Genomic DNA, 14,511 nt, shown 5'->3' with positions numbered 1-14,511 from the left:
ATATTGACTGTAACAACCTGACAGGATGACAAACACTTCAAGTTGGAGTACAGTAATGTACAGTACCGCAGTACGTTGTTACCATTTAGATAAACTCACGGTGGCTTCACTATTACACAATACACACAGTTTCACAAGCCTGTTTCACTCATCTCATCCAGTGCGACTGAAATTTTGATCAAATATAAACACAATACGGGTCCGTTAGTCTTAATTATGAGCTTGACTGATTAAAGTGCTAAATTCTTACACAATGGGAGGGCGTTGTAGAAAATTACGAGTCCTTTGGTGCAGCAGGAAGCCGTGTTAAGGTAGTGTATAGAATATATGCCTTGTTCTATGCATTATTGCTTTTGTTTGTGGCTTATATAACGGTCTAAATATTGCTGTAATTGGTACTTCTGTTATTGAGTATTACCATAAATAATATTTAGAAATCATTGTTCCACATCACTGAGACCTGTGGGTGCATACAGCACCAGCAGATTAGAGGTGGATTTTTTAGGCTTTTTCATTTTCTGTGTTGTGACACACCAAACAGTTGGAATCATGCTGTCCTTCTCCACCGGGAAGATTAATATCCGCCCAAATGACTCGCACGGGTGCTAGAAAGTATAATACAAATGAGAATGTATTATCCTATTAACTACCAAGGGCCTACATGTTAATTATCTTGGCCTGTGGTAGTCCAGAAACTGGGTTAAGTGAGACCTTATTACGAATGAAACACAGGCTGCATGAGCAGCGTGCTCAAAGGAATATGAGAAAAGATTATGATGAATACAAATCACTGATTTCACACCCAACAAAACAACGCACATTTCTATCAGTGCACAATCTGTAGTTGAAATCTATCCAACGAATGGAGATACTGACGTAGTGACGTACTTGTGGCATTATTTTCGGGTTGACCCAATAACCTGAGATATATACCCAAATTCAGGACATAACAAGTCAGTCAGTTGTTTTCCGGTTGCAAAGGTATTCTATTTACATCAAACAACCCGAGATGCCCACCCTGAATCGCTGCCTCCCCTTGACTGCAGGATTTGAAGGATTCTCATCTACGACGACAGATGAGTGATAAGAATAATAACACTGAGGGCAGACCTTCATTGTTATTATGCAAATCTCTAGAGAGTGGCTCATGAAATGAAATAAATGATTAGGCTGGTGGAATCAAACCACTCTCAGAGTGTGGCTTCTGCTGAGCACAGTGAAATGCTATCAGTACATCTCTCCCATTAGAATCTCAGAAATTAGACACTAAAGCAAAACCAAATCACCCTCTTTGTCCAGGCTGCACCTCGGCCCATCTAAAAGTACCATCTGTGTTCTGAAGTGAAGAAAATCATGGCACGCTGCTCCCTCTAGTGGATCATGTCAGGAATTAGACACAACCTATTACATGTCCAGGTCTCTTACTTTAATGTGTGAGTGCACGGTCCTTCATGAACTCGTTCAAATGAACCCAAAAGACTGTAAAACTTTTATACAATAATATTTCATGTTGATGCAAATAAGACAGAGATTCAACATGAAAAAAGGACGCTTTTTGACGTGCGCTTTAATTCCCAGGTTACTGCATTAAAGAGGACTCACAATAAACAGCCTTAAAGGTGAGCTGCAGACATGTTCAGTTCCATATGATTGGAATATGTGAGGAGGAATTAAAGGTTCTTACAAGTTTCCACTTTCTGCTACCTTTTATCAAATGAATATTGTGATTTTCACTTCACTACAGTTATTTATTAGGGGGTGTTACAGTACAGCACAGTTACTAATGACTCAAACCCTTTCATTCTGAGCCCTTTCACGTTTCAAGGTTATATTATCGGCAAATCTTAATTCCTATCACGTGGCTCTGTTTGATTTAAATCAATACCTGAGAGGTCAGTCAAAAAGTTACAGATAAGAGAAATCTTTAAAAGTGCAAGAAAATAAGTGAAACCAGCTACAACAACAGTGCATCAATGTCAACCTAATAACATCATACAGTCTATGTTATTACATACCACACATGTGACCTTTGAACTATTGCATTTTTTTGTTAAATACATTTATAGTTTTTCTCTGTAGAATATCAGCAAAGGAAGCAAGTAGTACTTTTATTTTGAAAATGATCTGCAACAGTCAAAAAAAATGGAAACGTATGGGGACAGAGCCAATCTTTCATTTGATTTCTGCGAGGAGTTAAAGTGTCCACATTCGTGAAAAGCGTCTCATCACTCTGCTCATTACTGTAACTTACTAACTCAGTAAGCACAGAGCTGCCTCATCCTCTATGAGTTTGTGTAGGAAATAAAAGTGGGTTCAGTTGAGCCACTAGAGGGAGCGTGACGCCATGTTTTATCTCAAAAGTGCTCTGAAGCGACAATAAATATACTTTTTTGCCCAGTTAAACTGCACTGTGTGGTTTTTCAGGAAGCCTGATGATGATCATTTGGGAGTGCTCACACTTTCCACAAACACTACGAGTAAACTCTGAAAGAGGCAAAGCGAGCTTGTTCAACTGTTGTCTAGCACTGCTCGTTTATGGGGGGAAAAGATAAACCAACAACAACAGAAAATCCACAACCTGGCATCGGCTGCTCCATCAATCATGCACACATTTAGAAGCGCAGAGATACAGCATATTTACACTGACCATCAATCTGTTGCTGACTGGCTCCTCGTTGGTACATGGATGGTCTGTGGGGGTTCTTATTGTTGTTTTTTTATGAGGAGATGCATTTTGTAGCCTGTTGTGGCAAACAGAGAGGAATGGGGAGAGCATGAGAGCAGTGACCAACGGGGAGGTAATGACGGCAAAATCAATTTCACACTTGACTGCATTTAGGAGAGGTGAGTGGCGCCGGGCATCTTGATCTGTCCATCAGCCCGCGTGATTCTCGTTGCAGTGGCAGCATCATAACTCCTGTTAGACTAACCGAGGGCCAACAACCATGACTACATGGATGATATGGCTGTTAGAGCAAGAAACTAGGCACCTACTACATCACGACCCCCCCCCCCACACACACACACACACACACACACACACACACACACTCACACACACCCTGTACATATGACATCTTTATCTGCAGGAGTGACGCTGAGCTCATCCGCCTACTGTTTAACCTCCAGTTTCTCCAACAAGAAGAAAAATAGGCCAAAAAAAACCATACATATATCTATCACGTGAGATTTTTCTGCTTCTTTTATGGAAATATAAAATGAGATCTTGTACATTATAATTATAGATTCTTCAAGATGAGTCACCTCTGTTCCTTCCTATTATGACGCTAACCTACACATTATTTATTTGCAAAAAGAATCTGCTAAAGCGCTTAATTATGGACGATAACTGTAATTTTCTGATATTTTCTAGACTTCGTCTGTGCACTTTTTAGCAACGTCATCGCCGAATGTCAGTTTTGTCCAGACGAGGCGCTCAATGACAAAACATCCCCTGCTTCACCTCTATCAGCCAGTTAGGGAACAGCAACAGCCGACAGCAGGGAGGACAATCTTCTGCTGTGGTGCTGTGTGTTATCAAGATAATGGTGTCCTTTGTCTATTCAAGGATTCAATTACCGGCAGATTCATCACCTCTAAAGGTCAGCAGAGGCTGAAACTGCACCAAGGTCCTGATCACACTGGAAGCACACTGGATTTCCTCTGTTCTTTTAACATGTTTGAAAGTTGCTTTCATGCATTAGAATGAAAATTCACTATGTGGGGAAAAAGTGTCAGACCGTTAGTGACTGAAATCAGACACTTCTATGCCAAACATGAATGTCCTCCCAGAGGGGCCACTTGATTTTGGTTAAAACAGCTGTGCAGTGGTGTATAGTGAATTTTCTCGAAGCTCAACCATTTGAACACTGAGAATATTTAAAGTTAAGAGAACAGCGTTTTTTATAGACTATGCAGGTGTAAGCCTGCAGCCAGTTAGTGACTGTTAGGCTTCATCTTTGATAATCCAAGTCACTAAACTGCACATCGACACTTTTGATGGAATTTTATGACACATAATATAACTTGCTGTGTGGTCCAGACCATCCAGTAAGTTTCAGGTTTATTTTGTAATTTTTTTTTTATTATCATTTATATTATCTGTTTCTTGGGACTATCCATACTTTCTGCCACGTATCTGGATCTGCGGCTCCCTGCCCACTCCCCCAGTCGTGCTGTGCAACACTGCAAGTTTTGGTACTGATCCAATTACAAGTAATTAAAAAAAATATTTATTTAACACAAATCAGTGGACTGAACTTAGAGGATAGAAACAAATTATCGATCCTATTGAACTAGTATCAGTTCAATACCAGCAATAGTATCGATACTATTGATATTTGGATTGATAGTCCACCTCTATCCCTCTTCTCTTCTGAGGGTCACCAAGACTTTCCAAATCCAGCCTAGAGATGTAATCTCTTAAGCTTGTTGTGAATCTGCTCCATGGTCTTACGCTGCTGTGACAAAACCTCACCTAGGAGCTGCACAGGAGGCATCCTGGTCAGATGTTGAAGCACCTCAGCTGCTCCTTTAGATTAGGAGCTCTACTCTGACCTCTTTCCAAATGACCAAGCTTCTCTTTATCAGCATGCTTGGATTAATGGTAGCTGACAACTTAATTCCTCCAAATATGATTATTACTTGTACAAAAACAGTACAAAAATGTGTCAGCACTAATACTAATATTGAGGGTTCAAAATGTCTAAAAAGAAAAAATTAGCACATATATATCATGTGTAGAAGCTAATAGCTGAGTTTAAACATTTCTGACTTGTGGAAATAAAGTTTTTTCATCACTTTCCAAAGAGTTGAAAGTGATTATAGACACATAAAGTGTTAATATGAAGACGCTGCCCGCAGTTGATTACCCTAGCACAATAACCAGACAGAGCTGGAAGCAGCTAGCCTGGCTAATGGACCTCCTAGCTTCTGTTTAGAGTAATTTAAAGAGTAGGTGCGAGGAAGTAGCAGCGTTTGGTTACCTTTTGGGGCCTTTCTACACATGCTGTTGGGATTTATGTTTATATGTACGGCTAATATCTCATAAGTAGCGTCACTTATTTGTGTGTTGTCTTTGACGGCCCACAGTGTAACATAGTAAGACCCCCTTCACAAGAACAAGGTCATAAATCTGCTCTTATGGAACGCACCCTAGCTCCGTCTTTATGCAGGTCTGACTGGAGGATAAGAGGTGGTTGTCATGGTAACGGTAGTGTTGCTAGCAGAAGGCTGAAGTGCACAGAAAGCTGCAGAAGAAGAAACATAAGTACTGGATCTCAGTCAAACAAGGAGAACTTTTGACCTTTCACCTTAGTGTCCTGTTTATCACACATAATAAGAAGCATTCACTGTCTGGGTGTGGGGCTCTTTGTTCGTTTGGGTCTCCTGAGCGAGCAGAGAGACACTGCAGCCATTTTTTTAAAACTTGAACCCTTAATTGCTAAATAAATTTAAGAAAATGCACTTTGAGCATATTTGTCTTCTCTCTCTCTCAAAATGAACCCAACACAGTTGTTTTGATAACTAGCCTTTTCTGTCCATTTTGGCCTTTTGTCCACATTTTATGTCACTGAAAACAGAGTTTTCTGAAACTTGGTGTTTGCCTTTTATTAACTCTTACATCAGACTGTGTGCTGTGTTGCTTGAATGACAAAATATTATTGCTTTATCTTTTTATGCACGTTTAGATGCTAACACATGCAAAGGACTCCTGTGTTTTTAGAAAGACAGAGATTTCTACATTCCACATTCAGTTAAAACATTTCTGTTATGCCCATCTTTGTTCACCTAATAAAGTTGTTCCATTAAAGATTCTGATTGGCCAGTATTTGTTATTGTTTTCAGCATTTTCGTGCAGATGGACAATATTTTCAAATCAATGCTTGTATGCACAGATTTTTTTAAATGAAAGCAGAAAATCTCTATTTTAAAAAACAATACTTAAGCAAGTGTTGAAGTAGCCAGCGTGTAGATTAAGATGAGCTCAAGTTCTGAGTTAAGGCCATTACGCCTCGAGCGCGTTGCAAAGAAGCAAGTTTGGATCAGAAAACAGAATTTTTCTGATCCAAACCTGTCGTGTTACACAGATACACATCAAAAGCATTTCTGCAGAAAATGAATTTCTTTAAAAACTTGAAGATGACATCATCAAGCCGTTGCATGTTTTAAACTACGAGCACGCTTGTTGTTTATTTGGATCTGAAAAATTTAGCTCGGTTTAAAAAAAAAGCCCCAAATTTGTCATGCAAAATCGGTCGGTGCGAATGGCTGCATTAAAAATAGATGAGCCCGAAAAATATTTTTAAGGCACGAAATATTAGCTTGAATTTTACGTGTCCGGTGTGTAAAGGGCTTCGCTCCTCGCTATTATGACCACTGTTTTCAAAGTGTTTATTTGTCAGCACATCTAATTCTGAATTAATGAATGAATCCCAACAGCCTCTGCTGACTTGAAGCATCTTTGACTTTTTGATACTGCAGTGTCTTTACAGGATCACTTCAAAACATCTGGTTTCAGGATATGAGATGAAGCGACTAAAATAAATTTCAGCCTGAGTACATGGGGGCTCTTCACGAAGATGCCAGCATCTCGAAGCATTTAAGACCTGAACTAAAATAAAAACCGAGTAGAGGCCAATATTACTCATGAAAATAATCTTAAGTAAGATTCTTTACACATTTTCCCATTAATTCAGAACGACAGGAGAATTTATTAAGACCCTTCCCATACAATGTGAAAACTGCTCTAAAACCCATTCTTCTCTATGGCTCGCACACACCACAGCACAAGCGCACCTATGTGAAAAGGCCTTTACACTTCCAAAGATATGCACTCTGATTTTCAGTACAATCGTTTTCTGGTTGGTAATAAACTGCAGCCGAAGTAAATTAGGTGCAAACTGATTACCCCCTATGAAAAATGACTCGTCATTATCTTTAAACATTAACTGATCTGACACAACAGATAAATATCAACCACATCCATAACTTAATGTGGTCTAAATCACTAATATCTTTCAACCAGGGCAACATCAATGTTTCAGCAATTATCAGTGCAAACACTAATAAATTCCATAACCTACTAATAGCTGTCAACTTAGTGACCAACAGCCCTGCGTCAGCTGACACTGGGGTTACCAAACAGGAGAGAAAAAGTTATTTCAACCTTCAAAATGTGCTCGACGTGTTGTGTATCTGCTGTAGTTTTGATAGCAAGTGAGTGTGCTCCATAGACACACATGAGAGATCTTTCCCATGAAGAGTAATTAAATAATGTTTTATGCCCAAAATCAAAGTGCACGGAAACACATTTAAGAATGTGGATGACAGCAGTTAGATGTTGTGTTTCTCCCCTGGAGCTGCTGTTGAGTCACATTCTTTTGTTGAGCACGCCAAAATGTCTCGAAACAAACAACCAGCTCATTATTTTATTGCCACAGTGGTCTACGAGCAAATGGCTTTGTGTTCTGCTCCCTGTGTTTGTTCATGCTATGGCTCTTTTTTAATCACTTACACAATCTTTGTCTGCTATTCGCAATCTGTTATGGCTGGAAAGAAGCTTAAAGCCTACTGTTACATGAATTCATAACTTGTCTTTACTATTTTCTGCCCGACTTATCCACAAATTTCATATTCGCTATTTCAGATTAGTTAATCCTTCTTGTATGTGAAAGATGCTTTGCAGTAGGTACTATACAAGAGAAGCTTTTCATGGTTGATCAGGTCCTGGCCAAAGCTCCACTCAGCCTGGTTTGAGGACTTTCATTCTGGCCAAATCCATTTTACTTTCAAACCCTTTTGGCCAACATTCAACAATTTTCCATTCTGAAATTCCTCGTTTTAATTTTGCAACCTCTAACCTGCTGGCACCAAAAGCAACACGTCTTAATTATTCAAAAGGAAGTAAACTGTATTCATTAAATATAAATCTGTTTATCCTAATAAATTTATATATTTACAGTGTTGGTGCAGTTGAGTTCAGAACAATGGCACACACGTCCACGCATCTTGCCAGGTGCAGGGTACAAAAATAGGAAAATGAATAAAATCCATGCTTTATCTTGACTGCAGGCCAGAAGAGATCAGTTGAAGCTGATGAGGACCTTTTCAGTCAAATGAAGCACGATGTAATAGAAAGAGGACAGTAGCATACTCCAGTGTGCAGGTGTTCCTTCTTATGTTGAGTCAGGTTTTTCTAATTTTGCTCGCTTGTTCCCATGCTTGCAGTTTCAGGACTCAGGAAGAAAAAAATAAATGTATTCTTAAGTGCTTTATGGGCACATTTTGTTCATCTGTTTGGCAAAAACAACACGTTCTACATAATGTTCACAAACTCCAGTAATCCTTATTTACTTCCCATGTGTTAAAAGACACGTCTAGCCACCTTTAGCCACCATCGTGTCCTTTGATAAGTAAACCACCCAGTAGACCATGTTAAATGCGCCAAACGACACGGGGAAGAGGATCCGTGCATACTTGTCAATTTTACTGGTTCCGCCCATACCAGCAGTGGTGGGCTGGGAGCACGGCGTCTGCTTCGGCTCCAGTTTGTTCCCCATCATCTGGATGCGCTCCAGCTTCGGGCCCAGCAGATGCTGCAGAGAGGAAGTGCTGGCGTTCTGCTTGCACGGTGTCCCCGCCATTACGTCTGGCGTAGAAGCTGCACCCTGAGGCGTACTCTTCACCAGCTGCGCTGAGGAAGACGCAACGCTGAGCAGGCTCTCAGACTTTGGGCTGGAGCGGGAGAGGGTGGAAGAGCTGCCATTGGTTCCACCGGCTAAAGGTCGCAGCGGCCTTCCTCGCCCTACTCCTGCAATGTTGGTGGTGGACTGGGCTCTCTGTTGACTGCTCGACTCTTGGTGGGAGATATAATTCATGCGCTTCCTCAGATTACCGTTCGTATCAGGATTTTGCTGCGAGAGAGGAGAATAACCATATTTGAGTCAGGCTGATAAGAAAGTGAAACTGACACTGACATTTAAATTTGTTCCTCGTGTTTTAGTTCAGTTTAACAGCTTGAAATACATTTCATTGTGACATTACCAATAAGTTTGATGTGTCACATGGCCCTCTTCCTATTGAAAAAACAAAAGTTGTATCCAAGATGGCCGACTTCTAAATGGCCACCATGGTCACCACCCATCTTGAGGAGTTTGCCCCCTCACATATACTACTAATGTGCCACAAACAGGACTTTAATATCACCAACCATTCCCATTTTATTACGGTGTATCCATATAAATGGCCCACTCAGTATACAAATCTATCGCCAACTGCTGCACCTGTAAGAAAAAACGAACATACAACACCTGGAACACAAAAATTTGAAAATGCACAGGTACATAAATCAACAATCTTCTTGTGGGGGGGTGGGGGTGGGGGGTGAGAGAGAGAAAGAGAGAGAGTGTCGAGTGTGGGTGTGTGTCTTTGTTAAGAAATTTACTTGAAGGTGGGGAGCCGGCCAGAGAACCGTGCCATCCGCAGCCCTCAAGAGTTCTGAAGACCTAAGTCCACACATCTCTGCAATATCTGCACGCTCATTCCAGCAGGAGAATGAGGAAGGCCCTAGATGGGGTCCGCATGGCCAAGGGGTGGGAGTCCCAAAGGACCAGTGGCGACGGGCAGCCGACCCCACTGGAGCTGCCCACCCTAGTGTGAGTCGAGATCAAGGCTCCAGGTGCCCAAGAACCGCTTGGTACCTTTGCCTGGGAAGTTCTTGGCGCCACGGAAGAAGTCCAAGTGACAGAAGGAGTTTCAAGACCACCGAGTGAGTGGGTCAGTGACAACACCAGAACATCCAGCCACAGTCCCCGGAACCAACAAAAACCTGCATCCCAGCGGGGAGTGATGGGGATGGTGAACTCCTCCCTCCGTGCCCATGTCCAACAGAGGCCAAGGCTTATTTGTTGTGTATTATTGTAAATAATGTTCCCAGTGCAGTCCTTTCTAGAATAAATTGTTTTTTTCTGTATTTAGCTTGAAGTGGTTAGCAAGGAATTTTCCAGATTTATCACCATGTTCAAAGTTCTCCAAATGCAGCCCCCAAAGCCCTCTGCACAACAGGCCAGATTTAATAATACAATGATGCACTACTTTATTCTATGCACTTTAAGCATTTTATCCACCTCTACCTTTGTATTTAGAATTACCATTTATCCTACGATATGTCTTTAGACTGTGGGAGGAGACCAGAGAACCCTGAGGAAACCCAACCAGTTTGAACCAAAAGCCATCTGACAGACAATAGTTTTAACCCCTGTAACACCATGCCACCACTTATTGATAACACTGGACAAATCCAACTGGAATTCTTGATTGAGTTTGTTATTGAAACCAGCTCTCAGTTTGGATTCGGGAGATTAATTCTCTGTATTACTGTAGAAGCTTAATCTTAAAATATAAACCGTTGAATTGATGTTAGCAAAAAAAAGGAGTGTTAAAACAATAAACATATTTCGTGCAAAGAATTTTTTCATCTCTCCTTTCTTCTTCCTGTTTGAAGGAGTTTGCAGGATAGGTGAAGTTTACTTCCTCCCCACAAACTTTGTCATATTGATCTGATCACAGTCCCCCGACACAGATGGCCTTGATTTGTGAAGGCAGACGCCAGACTGTGCGTAATACAGGTGTCACTTACCATGGCTTTCACTCATTTCACACAAGCTTAAGACAGAAAGTAGGTAGCACCGCATCGGGGTAATGCACTGTAGCGTCAAAGGAGCTTATCCTTTGAAAGTTGATGTTTTCAAGCAGAGTGTGATGCTGGTACTAAGGCATTCGCAGGAATAATCCACCAACACCACCCCCACCCCTTGAATTAGAAAGGATCCAATGTTATTGTGTCCCGTGTGCAGCAGAGGAGGAGTGTGTGCGTGTGCGTGGAGTTTGTGTCTCAACATGGAGGAGGTAAAATGCTGAGGAGTTGGAACCATCAACACACTGTGACCCATGTGCCAAGCCCTCTGGTAACAGGACCTGCTCTTGAGGAAGAGAGTATTAATTTCCCCCCCTGTTGCCAGAGCTGTCCTGAAACCTATACAGATGTATTCGGACTGCGTTGCCATGGCAACCCCCTAATCCATTGAAGCGCTGTTGTCACTATACTGCATTCAGGCATGATTACGCCACACTGGGATTTAGGCAGAAGGGAACAACTTAAAGTAGTTACTGTAAAACGGGCATATCCGCTGGTGGGTTACGTCAACTTCAATGATCGGTTAACAGATGACCTATGATTTCCACTCTTCAGAAGATTATGCAGGCTGAGACAAATACATCGCACGTGTTTATCTGGTGCCATGAACACATTCCTACAGTTACATAAACAGCACTGCCACACATTCATCATATCTGACTTACAGCTTTAAAATAGCTTCATGGTATATTCATGAATCCTCGTTGAATCCATGTAACTTGCCATGGTGTCGATGCAATTTGCTTAAACTTCGTCACACAGAAATAGACGCTTATGTCAGTTCATGCATGTAGAATTTCAAAAGAAAGGTTGCACACCTCGTGACTACTCCCAAACATCTGTGCTGTGAAGCTGTTTTCAGACCCGTCTTATTTTCTCTCTCACACACATTTTTTTCTGTCTTTTAACAAGCAGTTGTTTTTAATTTGACAAGCAAGATTTTATTTGTAAAGTTCTGGGACCAGGTTTCTCTAGCTTTCCTTAACACCCTGTAAGCAGGAGCTCAGCTGACTACTCTCACATGCAGGAACCACTTCTGATGATTCAAACGTGTAGGCTAAAGGCAGTAAGCACATAATAAGGGACATGCTCTGTGAGTGCTCCTTGAAATAAAGTGTGATCAGATTATTGAGCCACTTTGAGAGAAACAGAAGTCACCTGCAGCACTTCCTCTGCGTCCTTGACCTTGACAGGCGTGGATTGGGGCACCGGGGGACATTTGGCCGGCTTCTTTTTGGCGCGCTCAATCTGTGCATTGGTGAAGTAGTTGACAGCAGCAAACTCAATGAGGGCGGAGAAGACAAAGGCGAAGCAGACGGCGATGAACCAGTCCATCGCAGTAGCGTACGAGACCTTGGGGAGGGAATGGCGAGCACTGATACTGAGCGTTGTCATGGTCAGGACGGTGGTGATGCCTTGGATGGTTTGTGGGAAAATAAAAACAAAAGAACACATGAGCCTGTGTCAAAGAGGGAGTTGACATAAATTCTTTCATATTTGATCAAAGCACATAATTAGTCTGAATTTGACTCAATTTGAATGTAAGTAGAGTTGCAAAAATATCCATCTCACTGGGAAAACTGAGGCTTCACCACAGACCGGTATGAATTTTAATACTGCAGATCGGAATAGAAAACCAGATGTGTTCAATAACCCATATATTATGTTCTTCTCATCAGGAGATTTCATTAACTGAAGGCAGTAGGATAATGAACCATATACAGTGGGGCAAAAAAGTATTTAGTCAGCCACCGATTGTGCAAGTTCCCCCACTTAAAATGATGACAGAGGTCAGTAATTTGCACCAGAGGTACACTTCAACTATGAGAGACAGAATGTGAAAAAAAAAATCCATGAATTCACATGGTAGGATTTGTAAAGAATTTATTCGTAAATCAGGGTGGAAAATAAGTATTTGGTCACCTCAAACAAGGAAAATCTCTGGCTCTCACAGACCTGTAACGTCTTCTGTAAGAAGCTTTTCTGTCCCCCACTCGTTGCCTGTATGAATGGCACCTGTTTGAACTCATCATCTGTATAAAAGACACCTGTCCACAGCCTCAAACAGTCAGACTCCAAACGCCGCCATGGCCAAGACCAAAGAGCTTTGGAAGGACACCAGGAAAAGTATTGTAGACCTGCACCAGACTGGGAAGAGTGAATCTACAATAGGCAAGCAGCTTGGTGTGAAAAAATCAACTGTGGGAGCAATCATCAGAAAATGGAAGACATACAAGACCACTGATAATCTCCCTCGATCTGGGGCTCCACGCAAGATCTCATCCCGTGGGGTCAAAATGATCATGAGAACGGTGAGCAAAGATCCCAGAACCACACGGGGGGACCTGGTGAATGACCTGCAGAGAGCTGGGACCAAAGTAACAAAGGTCACCATCAGTAACACACTACAACGGCAGGGAATCAAATCCCGCAGTGCCAGACGTGTTCCGCTGCTGAAGCCAGTGCATGTCCAGGCCCGTCTGAAGTTTGCCAGAGAGCACATGGATGATACAGCAGAGGATTGGGAGAATGTCATGTGGTCAGATGAAACCAAAGTAGAACTTTTTGGTATAAACTCAACTCGTCATGTTTGGAGGACGAAGAATACTGAGTTGCATCCCAAGAACACCATACCTACTGTGAAGCATGGGGGTGGAAACATCATGCTATGGGGCTGTTTTTCTGCCAAGGGGACAGGACGACTGATCCGTGTTAAGGACAGAATGAATGGGGCCATGTATCATGAGATTTTGAGCCAGAACCTCCTTCCATCAGTGAGAACTTTGAAGATGAAACGAGGCTGGGTCTTCCAACATGACAATGATCCAAAACACACCGCCCGGGCAACAAAGGAGTGGCTCCGTAAGAAGCATTTGAAAGTCCTGGAGTGGCCTAGCCAGTCTCCAGACCTCAACCCCATAGAAAATCTGTGGCGGGAGTTGAAAGTCCGTGTTGCTCGGCGACAGCCCCAAAACATCACTGCTCTCGAGAAGATCTGCATGAAGGAATGGGCCAAAATACCAGCTACTGTGTGTGCACACCTGGTAAAGACCTATAGTAAACATTTGACCTCTGTTATTGCCAACAAAGGTTATGTTACAAAGTATTGAGTTGTATTTTTGTTATTGACCAAATACTTATTTTCCACCCTGATTTACGAATAAATTCTTTACAAATCCTACCATGTGGATTCATGGATTTTTTTTTCACATTCTGTCTCTCACAGTTGAAGTGTACCTCTGGTGCAAATTACTGACCTCTGTCATCATTTTAGGTGGGGGAACTTGCACAATCGGTGGCTGACTAAATACTTTTTTGCCCCACTGTATACAGTATAGCTTTGCAATAGAAACATGTACAATAGAACCACAAAAAGCATTTGTCCACTTGAGCTACTCTGAGAGTTTCACTCGACTCTGTACTCTGAGGACTGATGTTGCCTGTCTGCACCAGCACAGTGGATTTTCAATCAAACAATCAAGGTGTGATTGAATGCAGACTTCCAGCTTTAAACAAACAAACATTACAAACATTTTTATACATAGAAACAAATTTTCAGAGGCTCAGCAGTAATTGGACAAGCCAGCATAACTTTAACATAAGGTTTGTGGTTAATACTTAGGTGAATATCCTTTGTAATCAATGACTGTCTGAAGTCTACCATTCATGAATATCACCGACTACTGTTTCCTCCCTCGAGCTGCTCTGCTACGCCTTTATTGCAGCTGTTTTCAGTTGCTCCACTCTCGAGTTTGTCTTCAGTATCTGTAAAGCTGCTCTATTTTGTTGAGATCTGGTAACTAATCTGAACATTT

At 41.7% G+C, this 14,511-nt stretch overlaps 1 protein-coding gene across 1 annotated transcript in view; it reads right to left on the bottom strand.

Annotated features, from left to right (window-relative positions):
- Positions 1-514: 514 nt before the first annotated feature.
- The window catches only part of gabra4 (gamma-aminobutyric acid type A receptor subunit alpha4), a 33,926-nt gene continuing 19,929 nt past the window's right edge, over positions 515-14,511 (bottom strand). Inside the window, exons 8-9 of the mRNA XM_040016071.1 lie at positions 11,855-12,111; positions 515-8,915 (exon numbers count right to left, since the gene is read on the bottom strand). Coding sequence (XP_039872005.1) covers positions 8,379-8,915; positions 11,855-12,111 — 794 coding nt within the window. The 3' untranslated portion in view covers positions 515-8,378. The remainder of the gene's footprint in view (positions 8,916-11,854; positions 12,112-14,511) is intronic.

The sequence above is a fragment of the Simochromis diagramma genome, unplaced genomic scaffold, assembly GCF_900408965.1.
Source record: "Simochromis diagramma unplaced genomic scaffold, fSimDia1.1 OVJJ01000685.1, whole genome shotgun sequence".
Classification (NCBI taxonomy): domain Eukaryota; kingdom Metazoa; phylum Chordata; class Actinopteri; order Cichliformes; family Cichlidae; genus Simochromis; species Simochromis diagramma.
Note: the sequence above shows the minus strand (reverse complement) of the source record. Positions and strands in the feature narration are given on the sequence as shown.